At 55.1% G+C, this 20,653-nt stretch overlaps 1 protein-coding gene across 3 annotated transcripts; it reads left to right on the top strand.

Annotated features, from left to right (window-relative positions):
• Positions 1 to 7,235: 7,235 nt before the first annotated feature.
• Positions 7,236 to 18,577, top strand: RHPN1 (rhophilin Rho GTPase binding protein 1). Of its 3 annotated transcripts, none has more exons than XM_084750381.1 (15): positions 7,236 to 7,446; positions 11,195 to 11,310; positions 12,005 to 12,133; positions 12,266 to 12,341; positions 13,050 to 13,127; positions 13,464 to 13,588; positions 13,680 to 13,846; positions 14,033 to 14,226; positions 14,642 to 14,798; positions 14,891 to 14,995; positions 15,357 to 15,551; positions 16,061 to 16,137; positions 16,302 to 16,448; positions 16,542 to 16,703; positions 17,145 to 18,577. In XM_084750381.1, the coding sequence occupies exons 1-15, from the start codon at positions 7,366 to 7,368 to the stop codon at positions 17,316 to 17,318; spliced, it is 1,983 nt and encodes a 660-aa protein (XP_084606507.1). In that variant the 5' UTR covers positions 7,236 to 7,365; the 3' UTR covers positions 17,319 to 18,577. The 3 variants fall into 3 exon arrangements, with proteins under 3 accessions (XP_084606507.1, XP_084606508.1, XP_084606506.1); XM_084750382.1 differs by having other exon boundaries at positions 14,888 to 14,995; positions 16,542 to 16,664; XM_084750380.1 differs by having other exon boundaries at positions 7,237 to 7,446; positions 14,888 to 14,995.
• The last annotated feature ends 2,076 nt before the right edge of the window (positions 18,578 to 20,653 follow it).

The raw sequence follows: 20,653 nt of genomic DNA, 5'->3' as shown, positions 1-20,653 counted from the left end.
AAGACTACCTCCTCCACTCCTCCTTCTGGAGAAAAAAATGCAAATGTAAATAAAGTGTCAGCAGGACACACAATTGGGCCAGGAATTTTGACGTAAGTGTCACCCCTGAAAAAAGCTGCTAGGTGTTTTGGGTCTGTTTGGGCCCTCCATGCCTGCGACCTGGAGGACCTGGAAGGAGCAAAGGCTGATTTTGGCAAGTGGTTCCAGAGGTTTCCCTCGGCTAGCCTGCTGCTCTGGAGATCTGCAGGAGGCAGGGCACCGTGGCTCAAAGTGTTCACCTCACCGGGAAGCGAAGTGAGACAGGGTCTCATCCTGAGGGTACACTCCCAGTAACCTTCCCCAACGAGGCTCCACCCCAAAAGTTTCCACATCCCCCCAAGTCTTCACACTTGGGCCTTGGCAAACACTGCTTATCCAAACTACAGCGAGATTGATCCAAGGGACCCCAGAACCAAACCCCTCAATACTCACCAAGGAAGACACAGTCACCAAGGCAACCCAATCCAGGCCAAGTGATGATATTTTAGTATCAGCTGGTCTTTCTAGCCCATCTCCTTTGGGTTGGAAGTTTGGTTCTGTGGTAGCATCCCCAAGGCTGACCATCCCAGGGACACAGGCTGCCATGTGTGGGAGAAGCCAGATACAGCTAGGAGCACAGGGCTGGTGAGTGATAGGTAAGTCAGTGAATTCTAGACCTCCAGGTCCTCATGTGGCAGCTCAGAAAAGAGCCACTTTCTGCCCAACTCAAAAATCCAAAGTTATCAATGACATGAAAGCCTACCAAGACTAGTAGCATGGCCATCAGTTTCATCCCTAGTACCACACACACACACACACACACACACACACACACATACACGTACACACACAGGCACACACAGGCATGTACACACACACATGCACATACACACGCATACATACCGCACACGCACACATATGCACACACATACACACACCACACACACACACACACACACACACACACACACACACACACGATCCCACTTCCTATCTCCTGACTGCAAAAAGCTCCTGCATAAAACCTTTTTCAGCTACTGCCCTACACTCTGCCTTTCGCGGTGAACTCATCTACCTGCTCACTTATCTTCCTCTTCTCACTTTTTTTTTTTTAAAAACAAGCCATTCTTGCTATGACCAGCCCAGTGATAGATAAGCATTTAAAGTCGGTGCCCTTCTGCCTGCCCTGAGGCCCTGAGGCGCCAGCAGGGATGGTGAAGTTCCCTCAACCTTCCTTGTTATACATGTCAACGCAGGTCTCTCTCCACAGGCGCTCCTTCCAGGTTTGCTTTACTCGCTTGACTCTACGACCTGTACTTTCTCCTAGCTCACAGCCTGCAACTAATTTTGTGTGCTCGCACCCCACAGGCAGAGGTCAAAGAGTAACCACCAGGCATTTGTTTTCCCTTCCTCCTTTTATGTAGGTTCTGGAGATCAAACGCAGGTCGTCATGCCAAACCCAGCTCTTATTGTGACTGTGTTGTATGCTGTATCCTAAAGCATGACCTGGCTGGCCAACCATTCCGATAGTTATAAAAAGATAAACTGGACCGTGGTTGGTGCACTCCCTTAATCCCAGCACTCTGAAGGCAGAGGCAGGTGCATCTCTGATCTCACAGAGAGAGTTCCAGGCCAGCCAGGGTTGTATCGTGAGGTACTGCCTTAAAACAAAATGAAAGTCAAAGCTTCAACCTCTGCTGGTGTGTTAAGAGCACAGGCACTGCATCCATATGTGTGTGGTTTGAGCTGTGTCAAGAACACAGGCATTGCGTCCATCTGTGTGTGGTTTGAGCTGTGTTAAGAACACAGGCATTGTGTCCATATGTGTGTGGTTTGGGGGGCAGTGTGACTACTCTTAACTCTACATGTCTACTTCAGAGGGGTCTTGTTGTTGTTTGTTTGTTTGCTTGCTTGCTTTTTCTGAGACAGGGTTTTTCTGTGTAACCCTGATTGTCATGGAGCTTGCTCTGTAGACCAGGCTGGCCTCGAACTCAGAGATCTGCCTGCCTCTGCCTCCCGAGTGCTGGGATGTAAGGCGTGCGCCACCATATGCCTGGCTAAAGATGTATTTCTTGGGGCTGGAGAGATGGCTCAGACGTTAAGCTCACTGATTGCTCTTTCAGAGGTCCGGAGTTCAAATCCCAGCAACCACATGGTGGCTCACTACCATCTATAATGTGATCTGATGCCCTCTTCTGGCCTGCAGATGTACATGCAGACAGAGCACTGTATACATAATAATAAATAAATTTTTTAAAAAAGATACATTTCTTATCCGTAAATATTCTTGACACCTACAGTTATGTCACCTTTCTGAATAAGTATTATTCTATTTCCATGTCTTTTCTTTTTTCTTTCTTTCTTTCTTTCTTTCTTTCTTTTTTTTTTAATAATTGTACTTTGTGTTGCATCAGTCTGGTCAGGCTGCAGTAACAAGTGCCTCTGATGGGGAGGCCTAGACCACAGGAACCTCCTTCCCCACCTCAGATTCAGCGCCTGGTGAGGGACTCTTCCCATTTGCAGATTCAAGCTTTGGGGTGCGGCCTCCCCTAAGGATATAGAGAGCTGTCGGTTTGCTGAGGAGGCACTGGCCCAGCTTCAGATCGGCCAGCCCTCATTAACCCAGAAGGCCCCGTCTCCATGGCATCCCCTTGGGGAGGGGACCTAGGCTTCAACATGTTCATCTGGGCTGGACACAAATACTCAATCCGTAATCTGATTAGCTTAAAACTGTCTGCCTTACCCAACTCTCTGATTAGTTATAATTGGTTTTATTTATTTATTTATTTATTTTGCTTGAATTTCTTAGAATTTTCAGATTGAGCAGCCCAGTGACCTTATAATAAATATAATTTGCTTCCAGCGTCAATACCTTGGCTAAGAGCTGCAAAGTGCTTGGCCCTCCATCCTCGAGCCCTACTGTGAAGATGCCCATGAATGGGCCTGTGCTCCATATGCCATCTGGATCGAGGTGGGCAGACTTATCTTGTTCAAGGTGACTTGGGGGGGAAGCTGTTTCCTGCCCTGCGAGGAGACTGGAGGAGGACCAGACCCACCATGGACTTCCCGGAAGCCCATCCTCCCTACCACTCTCAGGATGCCCCAGGACACTACACAGCTCTTGGAGTGGGCCGGGCCATGGTAGTGTCCAGGGCAGAAGACATGGTCACCCTCTACAGGATCCTCTCGGCCAGAGAGGCCTCTCTCAGAAGCCCTGAGAGCCTCCTAGGAAATGGGTTCCCGTTGCATAAGCTTCCGGTTAGTTCTTACGGCAGGCTGGGTAGACTCACTGTATGAAGTTCAATTGCTTAAGAAAGAAATGGCAATTGAGGGATTCGTCATTCACGGCTGTGACCAAGATGTGCAGGATGAGGCGGGACACAGAACACCCGCTGGCCTCAGCTGCCCTGGCAGTGCTCACCGGCACAGCCTTCCCTCTCATCTGGCCTCCCACCTTCTGTTGTCCCCTGACTGTCGGCTTCTCACTACATGACAGATGTGCACTGCCACTCACGTGTGTGTGCCCTATCTTCTTTTGACTCAGTTAGCTTATTTAGGTTACAGAGTTTCCTTAGTTATACACCCCAAATGTTATGTATGGCAGTTGCTTTCTAGCTAGCATGCTGCTTCTTCTGACTTCCTTTTAAGTCCAGTCTTATTAAGGTATAGCTATTCATTTCCAACGGTTACATTTTATTTGGGGTCCTTTTTCTTCCTCCTCCTCTTCCTCCTCCTCCTCTAGTCATCCACTCAAAAATAAAAATAAAAATAAAAATATAATAATAATAAAGGACCAAGCCAGTAAGTGCTGGAATAAACACACAGCTTGATAAACCAAGTAGTTCTGCAAGCTAGCTTAGCCAAACCAAGCCCCCACCATGGCCAGCACCCTCTTAGATGCTACCCTGAAACTCTCTAAGCTGCTGATGGAGTATTTAACTGCACAGTGCTTTTCACACTGCGGCTACTTCCACTTGCAATGCTATACTCGTGGTGCCGGAGACTGAACCTTGGGCCTCCTGCTGTGCTCTCTGCGGCAAATGTTCCACCACTGAACTGCACCCCGAAGCCCTGCCTGAGCACACCTTCCTGGCCTAGCATACCTCTTTCACGCCATGGCACCCCCACCGCTACCCTCGGAAATTCTCCTCTAATTCTAGCATCACTCCCTGGTTCTTCCTGAGGAGGCTGAGGCTCCGCAGGCTCTGCCCCTCCTGTCATATGTCACCTCCCCTCACGGCCTAATGCTGGGATCCAACCTAGGACCTCACACGAGGCCTCCTTAGTACCACTGGATGCATCTATCTCCTCCTAGCTATTTGTTTGTTTCTTTGTTTTCTTCAAGACAGGGTTTCTCTGTGTAGCCTTGGCTGTCCTGGACTCACTTTGTAGACCAGGCTGGCCTCGAACTCACAAAGATCCGCCTGCCTCTGCCTCCCGAGTGCTGGGATCACAGGTGTGCACCACCACTTCCTCCTAGCTTTTTTATTTTCCTCTAAAATTCATATACCATGTCCTTTCATATACCTTCTGTGAGTTCAACCCCAAGCTCTCTGCCAACTGAGACACAACAAGTATCCCACGAATTTTAGCTTCCTGGGCAATGCCATTCTTCCTGCTTTGTAGTCATGGGCCTGCTTGCCCCCTACTCCCAGGAACACCCCTAGGTAGAGCCCCTGCTCAGGGTCTCCTCCACCTCAGGTTTCATCCAGCTGAGTGCTGGCACGGCCCTCAGAACCGTCCCTTCCCAGAGTGGGAGTAAGCATTGAGGGCAAACCACAAATGCTGAGAACAGAATGTCCCCACCGAGGACCAGCTGGCAAATGCCTCAGCAACTTTACTGGCTTGACAGCCCAGATGTTGACCTTCATCTTCTATTGCCTTCTATTGCCTTCCTTAGACTTGGGGGAGTGGGGAAAATGTTGAGGCTACATTCCCTATCTGAAAATGCTTTATCCTATTCTCCAGCCTGGATTTGTTTGTTTGTTTTGTTTTGTTTGCTAGGACTTGTAGATTCCAGGCTAGTCTCAAACTTACTATGTGAGTAGAGCAAGCCTTGAGCGTCTGGGCCTCCTGCTTTTAGATCATATATACTGGCATTAATGGTGTTGTGTGCAGTGCAGTGGGTTGAGCCTAGGGCTTCCTTCCTACATGCCAGGCAAGTATTCTTTCTACCAACTGAGCTATATTTCCCTGCCCCCTCCAACCTGATTCTTGGCCAACTTTAGGGTTCTCATCTGAAAACCCTGGAGTTCTTAGGACCCTCAGCAATCAGGAGCCACCCTCGTCTCCTAACAGCCTTACCTGCTGAACAAAGATGACCTGCAGTACCCCTGGGAGTGGACCCGGGGGCTGCATCAGGACATCCCTAAGAGCCCTGAGTGGGAACCCAGGGAGAAAGTGTTTCTGAAATCTCTGTGGACCCCTGTAGCTGTCTTTAGAGAGCTGGGGAGGGGTGAACTTTCCTAAGGTTTGTGAAAAGAACAATCCTGCCGAGAGAGAAAGGCATAGTTAAGAGCCAGTCTGGGAGGAGTGGAGAGATGCGGGTCAGTGGTTAAGAGTGTGTATGGCTCTCGTGCTGGACCTAAGTCAGGTTTCCAGCCCCCTCATCCAACAGCTCACAACGGCCTGTAACACTAGTTCTTCTGGACTCGACAGGCACTGCACTCATATGCAGAAACACACACACACACACACACACACACACACACACACACACACTAAAATAAAAAAAAACATTTTTTTTTGGTTTTTTGAGACAGGGTTTCTCTGTGTATCCCTGGCTGTCCTGGACTCACTTTGTAGACGAGGCTGGCCTCGAACTCACAGTGATCCGCCTGCCTCTGCCTCCCGAGTGCTGGGATTAAAGGCGTGCGCCACCACGCCCGGCAAAATAAATATTTTTTAAAAATAGGGCCAGGTGTGGTGGCGCACACCTTTAATCCCAGCACTCGGGAGGCAGAGGCAGGTGGATCGCGATGAGTTTGAGGGCAGCCTGGTCTACACAGAAGGCTACACAGAGAAACCCTGCCTCGAAAAAAACAAAAAACAAAACCAAACAGACAGTGCTTTAGTCATACACGCTTTGCTGGGAGAGTGCTGTAGAGCTGTGCACACAGAATTCCTGGTTGCCTATAGAGGAAGGTGGCAAACGTGCTAGGAGACGACAGTGCTTGTGCTCGCTCGCTGTGAAGTTTCTGAGGTGTTGGCCACACTCAGGCAGCATGATCGGAGCCCCAGTGAGGGTTAAGTGATGACAGGCAGTGTTCACCAGGAAGATACGTGGGAGGGGGGTTTGCGGGCGAGGGGTGGGGTTGGGAAAGGGCAGGAAGTTTGGAGTGGGCTGGTGGAGCCCATGAGAGTTAGAGATGGCCAGGGATGTCCAAGAGCTTAGCTGAGAGGTTTTAGATCTGGGGATGACAGAGCCAGGTGTGTGCGAGGGAGGGGGGGGGTGGGGTCTGGAGACTGAGCCGCTGACCCAGTAAGGGCAAGCAGTGACCCAGGTGGAGGGCAGCATGGAGGAGGCTGACCTTTGGAGCAGCTTGACAAAGGGCTTGCCACTCACTTCTGGGATGTGTTCTCAGCTCGTCCAGTGTGAGCCAGCCTACGTGGAATCTGAGAAATGCTCTCTCCCTGTAAGGAGCTCGGGTTCTGGAAAAAGTCCAATTCTCAAAACAGGAGCTCCGGGAGGCAAGCAGGTTCTCGAAGTACAAACGGGTTAAAGAGGATGCAGGCTCTCGAAACAAATGCATAACCAGGTCCCGGAGGCGAGGGCTCTGGGGGCGGTTCTGGAAGCAAGGGGACCGCAGCGGCGCTCTGCTCCGCAGTGCCGGGAAGAAAGCAGGCATTGTTTTAAGAATCAGCACAAGCACTTGTCTCTAACAAACCGTTTAAAAACCCCATTGTAAACATTTTTGGAGCAGTCCAGGAGGGTCTCGTTGCCGGGGTGACGAGATAAAGCCCCGAAGTCCCTGCAGGGGCCGCGACCGCGCCCGGTCACCGCCCCCAGCCCAGTTAGTCTTTTCCCAACTTTCCCGCAAGCACTGCAGCCAGCGTGGCGCATGCGTACGGTGTTCGGCGAGCGGCCCTGGTTGCTAGTGGTTACCAGACCCTCTTACCAGGAGCCCGCCTTTCTCTCACTCTGGTTGGTAGCAGCTGCTATCCGTCGGAGCATTTCTCACCTCTGATTGGACAGTACCAAGTTTTGCAGGCGGGGCCCACTCCCTGCGGCACCGGTCAGTCAGACTCTCCAGGAGCGGACAGTCCGGGCAGCGCGGCTGATCCTCTCTGGAGCCCGAGGGATCTGCTGCTCGCGGCCTCTCAGGGTCAGCGTCCAGGCGGGCAGAGATGATCCTTGAGGAGAGGCCAGATGACCAAGGTGCTGACGAGGACAAGGCCGGGCAGCAAGACGAAGGCAGCATCCGCAAGGTGGGGGCTGAGGAGGGGTGTGTGTCTCCAGCCTTTTGCCCCATGCTGAGCAGCACTGGGGGGGGGGCGGGGGAGGGCCTTGGCGGCCTTTCTTTCCTGGGACCCGCTCCCCTGAAAGCCAGTTGGGGAAACTGAGGCCCCAAGGAGAGGCTCAGGGCCAGTGTTTCAGCTAGGTGGGTATCCCAGTGGCGCAACCGAAGTCTGGATGGTTTCCCTGAAGTTAGGGAAACTAGAAGTTGGTACTGGTAGGCGGTAGCCCCCCCTCCCTCACCTCCACCAACAATCAGGTGTTTTATTCTGACACCTGGAGAGCCCCCTTTCCTAACAATTCCCTCTCATACACGGCTGTGAAAGCCGGTGTCCATCAGATGTAAGATTGCAGCGGCAGACGATGACGACAGAAACCTTCTGGGTTTCAGGGGGCAGCCTGTCCTTTTTGCCACTTTCCAGAACACACACCCCTTTCGCAGTCTCTGATTCTGGGGCGGGGGTGGGGGGTGGGGGTGGTGGTGGTGAAGGTGCCCGGTCTTCCTGGAACACTGGGGGTAAATAGGAGTAGAATGGAGGTTTGTTCATTCTTTGCCTCAGGCGTGTTATGTTGATTTCACTCTGGAGTATTTCCTAGGGATCGGCGAGCATTTGAGTTTCTTACCGTTTGTGCAGGCTCTGGGGGCATTCCTGTCCACTCCTCCTAGGGGCTGCTAAGCAGAGGCTCCTGTCACAACTCCCAGGTGTCTGCCATGGCACTTTGCCCTCCCTTCCTTCCTGGTGTCAGACTACACACTGTTGCTGGCTGATTCTATCCAGCTTTTGTGTGTGCGGCTCAGGTCTCCTATGGGAGTGAGAGAGGAGGGTGGCAGCGGGGCTTGGACAGATCCCTCAAGGGCTCCCTCCTACCTGGGCATGCCTGATGCCACAGTGACTAGCTGGCACTAGAGAGGGAGGGAGGATGGGGGAGAAACAGACAGCCTGCGACACGGGACTCCATGAACGCTTCTTCCTGGGCTGCCTGTGCTATGCTTTGCAGGAGCGCTTTGGAAGACGTGCATGTTGCATTGGGCAGCCTCCCTGGCATGAGCGTGGGACTCCCCCTAAAAAAGCTGACTCAGTAGGGCTTTTTTAGGTGTAGGGCCACCCTTCTTTCTATTCCCAGGCCCCGTATGGGGATAAGTAATCCCGGGGGACAGCCCAGTTCAGGCCACTGGGTCTCTGGGTGGGAGGTTTTGTTTCTCTGGCCCCACCCCTTTCCTCTCTGGACATGGCCAGGCCCATGTTCTGGGTCACTGCTGTTGGGCTGTCCCAGGTGGCAAGCTCTCCCAGGGTTAGGCAGGAATCGACACCATGGAGGTCACCGGCGCTTAGATGGCCTTTGTTTCCAGAGGGTGGGAGATTGCACTGGGAGAGAGGCGGTTCCCCCTCCCTGCTGATGGCCCTCAGCCCAGTGTGGAAAACTGGGTGTGGGCCACCAGAATCCATCCAGCCCTATAGATCTGTCTCTGGCTTGCTTGTCTTGCCTTTCCAACAGCACGCGGTAGGAGGCTGGCTTGACCTCCTTGAGTGAACCAAGGTTAAGAAGGGCAAGGACAGGCCCAGGGCTGGGGGTCTGGTGTCTAGAAAGCCCAGAGTGCCTGGCTGCTTGCAGGTGAGGGAGGCAGCTGGGGCCATCAACCCATCTCTGAGCTGAGGCCTACCTACTGCCCAGCACACATGTCTAGTCATAGCTGCTCGCCGGAACTTAGGAGGCTAGAGCCTTGTAGTAGGATCTTGGGAAGAGGATGTTTGTAGTTGTTGTTGTTGTTTTCTGATTTGTTTGTACGTTGGTTTGTTTGTTTTGAAGTAGCTTTGAAGAGAGGAGCCTGTCGTGGCCTCAGTTTTCCTCCTGCACAGTTAGGGATGGGCCCCAGAGAAGCAAGCAGTACGCGGTATGAGTCCAGCACTTCTACCTGCTCTGCCCCTATGCTGTCTCATGCCAGCTATCCAGAGACCGAGTCACCTATCTGTGGTCACCCAATGATGACTTAACGGCCTCCTTCTTCCGGGGTGATGATGCCCAGGTGCTGCTTCTGTAGGCGCTCTTCGATGACATGAGCCTTTCTTGGAAAACTGGCTCTGTGGTAAGGGGCTGGGGCCGCAGTCAAAGTGATTGCCTCCAGGAGCTCCATCCACGGCCAAGGTATAAGCCTTGCTTAACCTGTGCAAGGTGCTGTGTGTTGTGGACTGATAGGACTTCTGTTTGTATGACAGTAAGCCGTGTTTTGAATGCATGGCCAGTATCAGCACTGCCAGGATTTACACACACACACACACACACACACACACACACACACACACACACACACAGTGTCATTTGGTCCCCGCCCTCCCCAACCCCCACCTCCATCTGTTAGGTGGCCAGTGACCACTAGTGAGGATGCTTCCTGGGGAAAGAGCCTTTTGCAAAATCTTTACCACCAAGTCTTAGGCTGGTGGGCTAGCTAACCCAGCCAAGGTAAGAGCCCAGTGTGGCTTGGAGGACTTCCGGCTATGTGCTGCTCCACTGATCCTCATTCCTTGGCAGCTCTGGGAGGAAGCAGGTAGGCCATGGCTGAGCCGGTGGTTGGAGAGAGGGGAAGCCACAGATAAGCCGGGCCACCTCTCTCACATTACACAGCAGGAGCTTTCATCCCACAGGAGCTGGCAGAGGGACACTGGAACCCGATGCCTGGTTGTCTGTATCACAGATCAGGTCCCCGCAGGCAGCGCAGGCCCATAACCCATAACTGTCTGGTGACCGTGGGTCTCAGTGTCTGCGGCCACATTTCTCTAAAAGCCCTGTGTGGGCAGAGCCCTGGAGACATGTCACTAATGCTGCATAGGCCAGGTCCTTTTAAAGGGGGCTCATCCTAGGCTTTGGTAGTAGCTCTCTGGAGAGGTGGCCAGATCCCCCCACCCCCCCCCGCACCCTCCACCTGGGGCAAACTGTACCTCTGCATAGCTGATCTGATGAGTCCCCAGAGCATATGACTTTGGTTCCAGCAAGGACAATTAGTAAGGGCTTCCTAATGGAGATTTACAACATATTATATTTTATTTTTATCTCATGTGCATTGGTGTTTTGCCTGCGTGTATGTCCACGTAAGGGTGTCGGAGCTCCTGGAACTGGAGTTTCAGACAGTTTTGAGCTGCCATGTATGTGCTGGGAATCGAACCTGGGTCCTCTGGAAGAGCAGCCTGTGGTCTTAACTGCTGAGCCATCTCTCCAGCCCCCTTATTTTAATTTTTAAAACATTTTACTCTTAGTTATGTGTGCATGTCCGTGTATGGTTATTTGCATATGAGTTCGGGTGTCCTTAGAGGCGAGAGGTGTCGGATCCCCACCGGAGGCAGAGTTACAGATAGTTGTGAGCCGCCTGTCATGGGTGCTGGGAACCGAACTTGGGTTCCTGCAAGACCATTATGGGCTCTTAACCACTGGCGCCATGGAGTACTCAGCGTTAGGAGAGTGGCTCCTATGGGAGGCCTCTTGATGTGTGGGCCAATTAGCTGGCCGGGATGAGGCTTAGCTTATGGCATCTGTGAAACATTGTGAAGAAGCATCTCACCTCTGTCCCCATCGAGGCCTGCCTAGCCCCTCCCTGTGACACTAGCTGAGGTTCCAGCCCACAGTGACCACTTCTTTCCCCTAAGGACAGGCCAAGGTCCTCTGAGCTTGCCAGAGGCTATCCCGATGGGGGCTCTGAAGACATAAGTGCCTACGTCCTCCCTGCAGGGCCATGGCTCCTTAGTGCAGAACCCTCCTGGCCAGCTGCAGAGCCACAGGGCTCGGCTCCACCAGCAGATCAGCAAGGAGCTGCGGATGCGGACCGGTGCCGAAAACCTCTACAGGTGAGCACCTGCTGCCACTCTGTCCTGGACCGGGTAGCAATCCTGCCATCAGTCAGTAAGAGGGTCAACCTAGACCCTCACAGACAAACCAGGCCCATTCCTGCCTCTGGGCCTCCTCGTGTCTGCTTGGCCAGAGGACCCAAAGCCTCTTTAGGAGGCTCAACAGTATCTGGTGAACTTCAGAGACTGCTCAGAAGAGGCTGTGTACAATAGGCAGTTGGGGGCAGTCCAGTGTCGGAGACCTTAACATTGATCTTCTGACCCAGGCTGCTTCCTCTAAGCACAGGAACTCTCGGTGTCTTCTGATCTCCCCACGGCCTTTGCAACCCATGCTCTACAGGAGCCCCATGCCCACACCCTTCAACATCATCCTCTTCTCTGTCATCAGAGACCCCCTGGTCCCTGTGTTAGTGCCCAGTATAGACACAGGGAGGTCTGGCTGTGCCCACCATCTGGGGTACTTGTGTTGGAATCACAATGGCATTGGAGAACGAGCAGTAAGAGGGAGGCCCCTCTGAGTCAGGCCTACTTAGCTCTATGGCCACACTTACTGCAGCAGTGGGGGCCGGCCCAGCAGCGCTCACCCTTTTGGGATTGGCTCTGAAGCTTGGGTCGGGCAGGAGAGCTGCTGTGGGTCTGGGTCACCAGATCTACCTCAGGCACGTGTCTTCTCCCCTTCCCTGCCCTTTCCTAGAGCCACTCGGAACACCTGGGTCCGCGAGACAGTCGCCTTGGAGCTGAGCTACGTCAACTCCAACCTGCAGCTGCTGAAAGAGGAGCTGGCGGAGCTGAGCAACAGCATAGATGTAGACCAGCCAGAAGGGTGTGAGACACCAGGCGGGGCGCATGCCCATAAGCGTGGAGGGCGCACCTGGGTGGTGGGAGCCTCAGGGTAGGACTCTGGGGCGGGGGTCTCTATGGGTGGTGTGTCTTGAGCCCATCCTTCTGGTTCTAGTGAAAGGGTTACCATTCCCATGATCCCCCTGGGCCTGAAGGAAACCAAGGAGTTGGACTGGGCCACACCCCTGAAGGTAAGTGCTGGCCTATGAACTCTGAGGGGCGTGGCCCTGAAATGGGATGAGGGGAGTTAGATGCTTCCTAATCCAGTCATCTCATTGAACAAATGAGGAAACTGAGGCACAAGGGGAGGAAGGGCTGCCATACAGAGGAACTGGCACTGTCCTCCCGCTGCCTGGTTCTTCTGGTCCCCACAACCTGGGCTAAGGGTGATATGAAGGTTTGCATTGGGGCCCTGCCCCAGAATGGCCACGAAGGGGCCTCATCATTCCGGAAGGCCCCCATGACCACCAGGGTCCCCTGGCTCAGGGATGCCACCCATCTGGTACCTATTCTTTGAGAACAGTTGGCTCCTGAGTGACCCTGAGAGACTAAAGGCCCCAGAACAGGCCACATCCCTCCTTCCAGGGCCTGCAGGTCCCCATGGGAAAGCGGCGTGACCTTATGATTTAGGGATTACATCTCTAAGGTGGCAGGCCAGTGGCTGTGTGTAAAAGTTGTACCACAAGAATCCTGGCCCGGTTCTGTCTTAGGAACCCAGGGCTTGGGGACCAGACACCAGCATCCACCAATGTCCCAGCCCCCCCCCCCCCGGGGTCTTCAGCCCTTCTCCTTGGCCCCAAGTACACAGTCAACCTGCTCTCCCCTGGCCCTTCCCATCCCCAGAGCAGGCTGCCAGGCATGGAGCACCCCACCAAGAGCAATGCCTGTTCTTCCATCAGGAGCTGATCTCTGAGCACTTTGGAGAGGACGGTACCTCCTATGAGAAAGAGATCCAGGAACTAGAGGACCTGCGGCAGGTAGGTGGGCCCCTCCCACTCCTGTGGCTCCAGAGAAGAGGAAGACAGAAGAGAAGATTGGATCCCAATGTGGGGGTTCACATGGGGTCCTCACATGTTGGGGGGAGATCTGGGAAACAGGCATAGCCAGTGTTCACGGACTAATGGCCATGCTCTGTTGCTCTAGGAAGTGGCGATGCCTGTCCCCTCCTCAGGGCCCTGCTTGGCCTCTTGTGCCAGGCTGCCCTCAAAGTTCCCAAGATGCCAAGTGTTCCTTGGGGACGATGCCCAGGAGTTCAAGGGTGACACCATGATGGTGGGTCTTGGAACTAGGCCCAGCTGGACTCTCCCTTGTAGGCCACGAGGACTCCCAGCAGGGATGAGGAGGGCCTGGATCTGCTTGCAGCCTACTACAGCCAGCTGTGTTTCCTGGACGCACGTTTCTTCAGTCCTGCCCGGAGCCCAGGGCTGCTCTTCCACTGGTAGGGGCTAGCAACAGAGGTGGTGGAGGCCCTGGGATGGGAGAGGCCAGGTTGTTATAGGAACCGTACCCATCCTGACACCATGCCGCAGGTACGACTCGCTCACGGGGGTCCCGGCACAGCAGCGGGCTCTGGCCTTCGAGAAGGGCAGTGTACTGTTTAACATTGGGGCACTCCACACGCAGATCGGAGCGCGGCAGGACTGCTCCTGCGCCGAGGGCACCAGCCATGCCGCTGAGGCCTTCCAGAGGGCTGCTGGTGAGGCCAGTAGACCACAGTAAGAGGGGTATGGTGCCCATCTCTGTGGTAGGAAACAGGGTTGGTGGACATGGCCTCACTGTGGGAGACGCTTAGCACATAAAAGCCCTTCAGTGGGAAGTTCAGAAAGTAGTCCTGATGGGCATGGGGCCTTGCTGCCCATGTGAACACTCCATCCATCCTCAGGGGCCTTCAGACTCCTGAGAGAGAACTTCTCCCACGCGCCGAGCCCAGACATGAGCGCTGCCTCTCTCTCCATGTTGGAACAGCTCATGGTTGCCCAGGCACAGGAGTGCATCTTCAAGGGCCTTTTGCTGTCAGCCTCTGCCACGCCTGACAACAGTCCAGCTCAGCTGCAGTTGGCTCAGGAAGCTGCCCAGGTGAGGCCCAGGAGCCTTGCCCAGGATCTCCAACAAGGTGGCCAAGCTATCGCCACCCAAAGAGTAAAAAGCAGAGCTCAATGAGACCCTGGCTGAATTGGGTTGGAGCCAGGCCAGGGAAGGATGGGCAGCCACAGATGAGGCAGCCACACCTAGTCCCTCTGGGTCACTCCCTAAAGCCAGGGCCTATGCTGGTTCTTGAGGTCCTGAGAACAGGGAGCTGAGACCCTCAGATGCCCAGGTCTAGTTCAGCTTGGAGTCTGGGGAGAGGCTCCTGGGATGTGGGGCATAAATAGGTGGAGACCGAGCCTAGGGTGCATAGGGGAGGGGCGGGGGGGGGCTTAAGCTGTCTATTTGACCTCCACGGCATGAGGTAAGGCTGAGACTCCGTTTGCACCTGCATGCTTGTTGGCAGGTGGCAGCTGAGTATGAGCTTGTGCACCGGGCCATGGCCCAGCCACCTGTCCGAGACTACCTGCCCGCCTCCTGGACTAACCTGGCACGTGTCAAGGCTGAGCACTTCTGCGCCCTGGCCCACTATCACGCAGCCATGGCGCTCTGCGAAAGCTCCTGTGAGTGTATCATCCTGCATGCACGCCTGCCTGTGTGTACCCACAGAGGCTCCCTGCTCAGGCTCACCAGCCTCTCTGACCCCTCGCAGCAGCCAAGGGAGACCTGTCAAGACGGGAGCACATCTTACAGCCCTCAACTGCCTGTGAGCCCCAAGGTCCCACACTTCCGCAGCACCCGGAAGAGCGCAGGAAACTTGGTGAGGCATCACAGGCAGGGCCCTGGGCCAAATGTGGCAGGGTGCCCCCATAGTCACTCTGCAGCAACTGGCATCCCTGCTGAAAGCAGTTCTTGCGAGTGCTGGGCAGGTGGGGACAGCGCTGGGGACAGCTCTTCCCTTGCTCTACGATTTGGCATGACAGGACTTTCCTAATCTGTCTCGCCCTGTGTCCCATCTCACTTCCTGATGCATCCTGACACGGGGGGGGGGGGGGGGGGGGTCTGGAACCCATCCTGAAAGAGCCAGGTGGAGAAGCACCCATTCATGCATGGGTGGGGTGTGTGTGTGTGCCTGCGTGCATGTGTATGTGTGTGTGAGATACTACTATTCCTGTGCACAGCCAAGGCACACCTGAAGCGTGCCATCCTGGCCCAGGAGGAGGCTCTGCGGCTTCACACTCTGTGCAGAGTCTTGCGCCAGGTGGACCTGCTACAGGTTGTGGTGACTCAGGCGCTGCGGCGCTCGCTGGCCAAGTACTCAGAGCTTGAGCGCGAGGATGACTTCTTCGAGGCTGCGGAGGCCCCCGACATCCAACGTGAGCAGCCAGGGCCCTTTGGGATGAGTGTGTCAGTCAGAGAGCTAAGCTGAGCCCCTGAGGCAGTCAGCAAGCTGGGTGTGGTAGCACATGCCTGTGATCTCAGCCAGCACTAAGGAGGCTGAGTCAGGAGGATACAGTTGATGGGCAGCAGGGTTTGAGTGGTGGGGAGACAGGCTGGGCTGAGGGGTGAGCCTGGGAGGAGATCCCCTGCATCCCCAACATCCCCTGCCACCTCCTTCCCCACTTGCCTCTTGCAAGGCAAAAGGGGACAAAGGCTGGGGCTCCCTGGTGGATCCCTGGAAGCCTCTGCATGTATTCAGGGAACTGGTACAGCCCTGGCTCTCAGTGGGGACAGCTAGGCTGTGAGGACCCAGAAAAGTCCCACATGCAGTTTCAGGCCTCTGAAATCTGAGTTGAGCCAAGTCCCAGGCATGGGTGGAACTCTGGTTCTGGGAAGGCCAAGGGCCTGGGGTTGAGCTCCGGGTCTTTCGCTCCTTCCCGGTCAGCCAAGACACACCAGGCCCCAGAGGTGAGAATGCCCAGCCTGTCCCAGGTGAAGGTGACTGACTTCTTCCATCGGCTGGTGAGCAAGCCAGGTCCCCCTCCCTGTCCCTTTTCCTTTTGTCCCCCACCCCCTACCCCTGCACCTGTTTCTACTCCAGGGTGTGTGGGCTAAGATGGAGTGCCAGACAGGTCAGGGCTCCTTGACTGGGCTCAGCCACACTTCTGCTACTTCCCTCCCCCCAGGGACCCCTGTCTGTGTTCTCGACCAAGAATCGGTGGCAGACAATAGGGCCGGTGCACATGACTCGAGGAGAGGGTGGCTTCGGTCTCACGCTGCGGGGAGACTCGCCCGTCCTCATCGCTGCTGTCGTTCCTGGGGGCCAGGCTGAGGTAAAGACCCTCTAACCCACCCCGATACTGAGACCCTGGACTGTCGTCGTGTACTGCCGCCCCCCCCCCCTCACAGATCCACATTCTCCATAGTCCGCCGGCCTGAAGGAAGGTGACTACATCGTGTCTGTGAACGGGCAGCCTTGCAAGTGGTGGAAGCACATGGACGTGGTGGCGCAGCTCAGGAGCGTGGGCGACGAAAGCGTGAGCCTGCAGGTCGTGTCCCTGCTGCCCAGCCCGGAACCACGTAGCACGGTGAACCCTTGGCCTGGGAGAAGATTCCCCAACCCACAGTCCAACCCACCCCTGGTGCCTGCCCCCCTGGTTACTCAGGAGGCCTCAGAGAGAAGGTGGGCAGGTGGCCTTCACCGGGGGTGGCTTTCTGGACAATAGCCACCTGTGATGGTGCCTCCGTAGTGTGGCTACTGTCCTGCTCCAAATGAAGACCCCAGACCACCTGAGTGGGAATTTGTCCCCAGACCAGAAGCTTCTAAACCAGTCAGTTCCAGAGGTCACATCCATCCAACATGGTGACTCTAGGTTGGGTAACAAGCAGTGTCACACGAACACTTCAAATACCCCTAACATGTCCCTAACACACGCATTGCTCCCAGAGGGCCCTGACCTCTTCCGAGGGTCGCCACAGACAGGGCAGGCAGTGACCGCTGACCACATCCATCTCTGTCTTGGCTGTAGGGACCCCGACGGCCAGCACTGCTGTGGGGCCAGAGAGAGTATGGTTTTGAGACCCCGATGCCTACACGTGGCCGCCCCTGGCCCATCCTAGGCTGGAGCCGCAAGACCAAACAAAGCAAGTCTGGGAGCCAGTCCGACCCCTGCAGCAACAGGAACTGTATCACCTGTGCCTGAGCCGGACATCCTGTACCCCTGTGTGATCGGGGTGGCTGGGGAGGGGCATCTTCCTGTAACCAGCTCCAGCTAGCCAGGTGTGCCCAGTGCGTTCTGTCCTCTACGCTGGGGGACCGTCAGGCTGCCCCCACCTTGCTTAGAACTAGAGATGTCTATTAAAAATGCTGATCAGACAAGGCGAATCTGAGCCCAGGGCTAGGGCCATGGGCCCTTTTACCCCACCAGGAGTATGTCTCAGTTCACTGGAGACACAGCGTTCATACATACAGTTGCCTCTCTGCAAAGCGCAGCAGGGGTGGTGCTATCCTCCTGCAGCAGGCCCCCTGGCTCCTTCTATGTCTCATGCACTCTGCTACTGCCAGACTCTATCCTGTGGGCAGGTACCCTAAGGGTACCCTGAATAGCAACATTCTGCCTGATACATAGTAGGCCTTCTGGTCACCTACCTCCCTTGCTGTCAGTGAGTCTCTCTGTGTGTAAGGTCCCAGCAAAGGCATTTATCGGCATCCCCGCCCCATACTTCCCGTTTCACCTGCTCCCGCTGGCATGTCCCTCAGAAGGGTGGGTTTAGGACCTGGGCTCCAAAGGGGACAGGATGGGGGTGCTGGGTGGGAAGCAGTCCTGAACTATGCATGGCTGAAGCCAGGAAGATGCTCTCCCTCAAAGGCCCTGGAAGGCTCAGGGTGTAAACAGCAAGGCTGTATGTATCTCTGTGGTAGAGCATTGACCACCATGCATGAAGCCTGGGAACCCAGAGCTAGAAAAACAAAACAAACAAAATCGGGCGGGGAACTTGCTCCCTATGACCACCAGGGGGCAGCTGTCACCCACTCACGCAGCCCTCGAAGGCTGCAACTCTTCCAACCCCCATGAATCTGAGAAAGGCCCAGGAAAGAGAGGCAGCCAGCACCCGACTCCCTTGAACCTCCCGCCCCTGCTGAGGGGCTCCCAGGTGAGAGCACCTGAGCCTGTGTTCCACATCTGCTCGTGGCGGGCGTAGTGCAGAGCTCTTCCGCACATTGCCCTGAGTGCAGACATCAGGATCGCTGTCTAGTGGCTGAACGCAGGGTGTGAGCATGTGAGACTGAAATATCCAAGCGCAGCTCTCCTCTGAAGTAGGAGAGGCTCCCAGGGGATCCAGGTGTATCCCTCATCTTTCACCTGCCCTCCTGGGACAATCTCCACCACAGCAGAACGGCCAAGGTCACTTGGCCGCCTCAGCACTTGTTAATTTTATTAATAAAACTGTGTGTCAAGGAGGCCATTACGAGATAATCGGGGATGACAGGGTTGGCAGCCCCGGTGGAGGATAGTGAATGTGGGGACCCCCCCTCCCTCCCCACCTTCAGTGGTCTGTCAAGATGAAGAGGATAGGAGCCGCCCCTCGCCTCCTGCAGTGGCTCTAGGCTATCATGGCCTGTCTACACACACTCTGCTGGCCTCACCATGTCTGAGCCTTTGCTCCTGGGCCCCTGGTAACTGAGCTTTCTACCTTAATCATAAGCCCCCTGCTCAAAAAGTTCACCACTTGACGCATCTGTCTCTTAAGGCCATCTCCGTGCCGTGCCGTGGTGACTCCTCCCAGATGGAGTCAGGCACAGCTCTGTGTCACAGGGATGAGAGTGGGTCATCCCTGCACTCCCACAGGGTGAAGTGAGTACTTGAAACACACTGTCCCTGGGCAGGCCAGAGCTCCTCCCCTGGCTGAGTCTCAGTTGTCAAAGTAGGAAGGCTCCTGGCCTGGGAGCAGGGTTCCCTGGGTCTAGAGCTCTGTCTGGGCTAGGACAGAGTGGCAACGAAAGCCCCACCCAGTCCTTGGTGTGGGCAAGGACAGGAAAATAGGTGTATGTAACACACAAGCACCGTGGGAGCCAGCCAGAGAGGCCCTGCATGCTGGAGGGTGCTAGCCCTGATATTGACAATGCATGGCAGCTACCCTAACTGGTCAGCTGATGGGCACCCCCACCAGGAATGTAAACAATCCTCGTTCTGGCCCATCTACCCTAGCATGTGTCTTCCCATCACCCTGTCCCACAGTTCCCCAAACCTTCCTACCTAGCTGGCATCTTCTCAGCCTTCAGGCTCAGCTTTTTCTTGGCCCCACCCCTGCTCTGGACTGCAGCCCCTTCTGGTCCAGCCACATAACGCTTACTGTTGTGAATCACAGATGGACCCTCGGGTCACGAACAAGGACCAGGACAGCTGGCCAGCGAGGGCTCTGAATACCTGAGGAAGACACGTGACATATGTCTCACACACGTGTGCTGCCTGAGAGGGAAGAAGGGGGGACCTGCCTGGCTCCACACAGCCTACGCAGACCCAGGGTCCGTGGCCAGCAGGCAGAACATAAGGCTGATAAAAAAAAGTGGGGTGTCTGTGTGCACTTAGCATGCACGCCACCCAAGGCACCTCCCACCATGCAGGTGTGGGGAGGTGGACTTCATTTCCGGAGCGGCTCCCTGGGCAGGAGGCTGAGGCATGTATATGCTGTGATCCCTTTCTGCTTTGCCAACAAAAAACTGCCGAGAGGGGAAAAGGCAAACTCTGTTTTTGCTTGAATCAGCAGTGAGAGGCCTGGAGATTAATGTGGGAGAGGGAGGCGCAGAGGAGAGAGTGGGGGTGGAGATGGAGCAAGGGCGGGGTGCGTGTGGACGGGGGGTTTGCTGATGGATAGTCAAATAAAGATGGTCAGGTGGAAGGACCCTCAGCCTCAGGACCTTCAGGGAGGGCTGCTGCCTCCTAGGCCCCTCCTGTGGCATTGTGTGCTTTGGGTCTGAGGTCCAGCCCAGCACCTCCGCCTACCATGTCCACCGATATTTTCTTCTGTTCATTGTTCCGAGTGGCCAGGGATTTGTGAGTTTGACTGCAGGCATGGGACCCAGGGACAGGAGGAATGAGTGCATCGAGCCCCCAGGCCAGGGAGGTGAGTCCCTGGACTCCTATCATCCCCGAGTAAACTTTTATACTACACGGTTGGAGTGCCCAAGGAAGAGGGGTGAAGATGCAAGCCAGACACATGGCCTGCCTGACGGGGCACCTGAGTCAGGAGCCCAGAGCAGGCGGCTTAGTGGAGTTTCTGGATGGGCACTGGCTCTGAGTGGCAACTAGTAGCATGGGTGCAGGGGCTTGGGCCATTTAGAGCCGTAGCCTAGGCGAGAGAAAACGATGGGCAAGCTAGTACAAGGGACAAAGTTAGAGAGGCTTAGTTGTGTGTGCCTCAGTTTCTCAGAATAAGGACAAGAGGGTGAAAAGCTGCCGCTAGGCTTGGAGGAGCTGGAGCACTCCAGATCACACTGGCCTGGCTAGGAAGCCGGTGTTAAGGTCTCTGGGAAGGC

The sequence above is a fragment of the Acomys minous genome (genome assembly GCF_964271855.1).
Source record: "Acomys minous genome assembly, chromosome: 12".
NCBI classification, from domain to species: Eukaryota; Metazoa; Chordata; class Mammalia; order Rodentia; family Muridae; genus Acomys; species Acomys minous.
The sequence above is the reverse complement of the archived record's forward strand: the minus strand, read 5'-3'. Positions and strand labels throughout refer to the sequence as shown.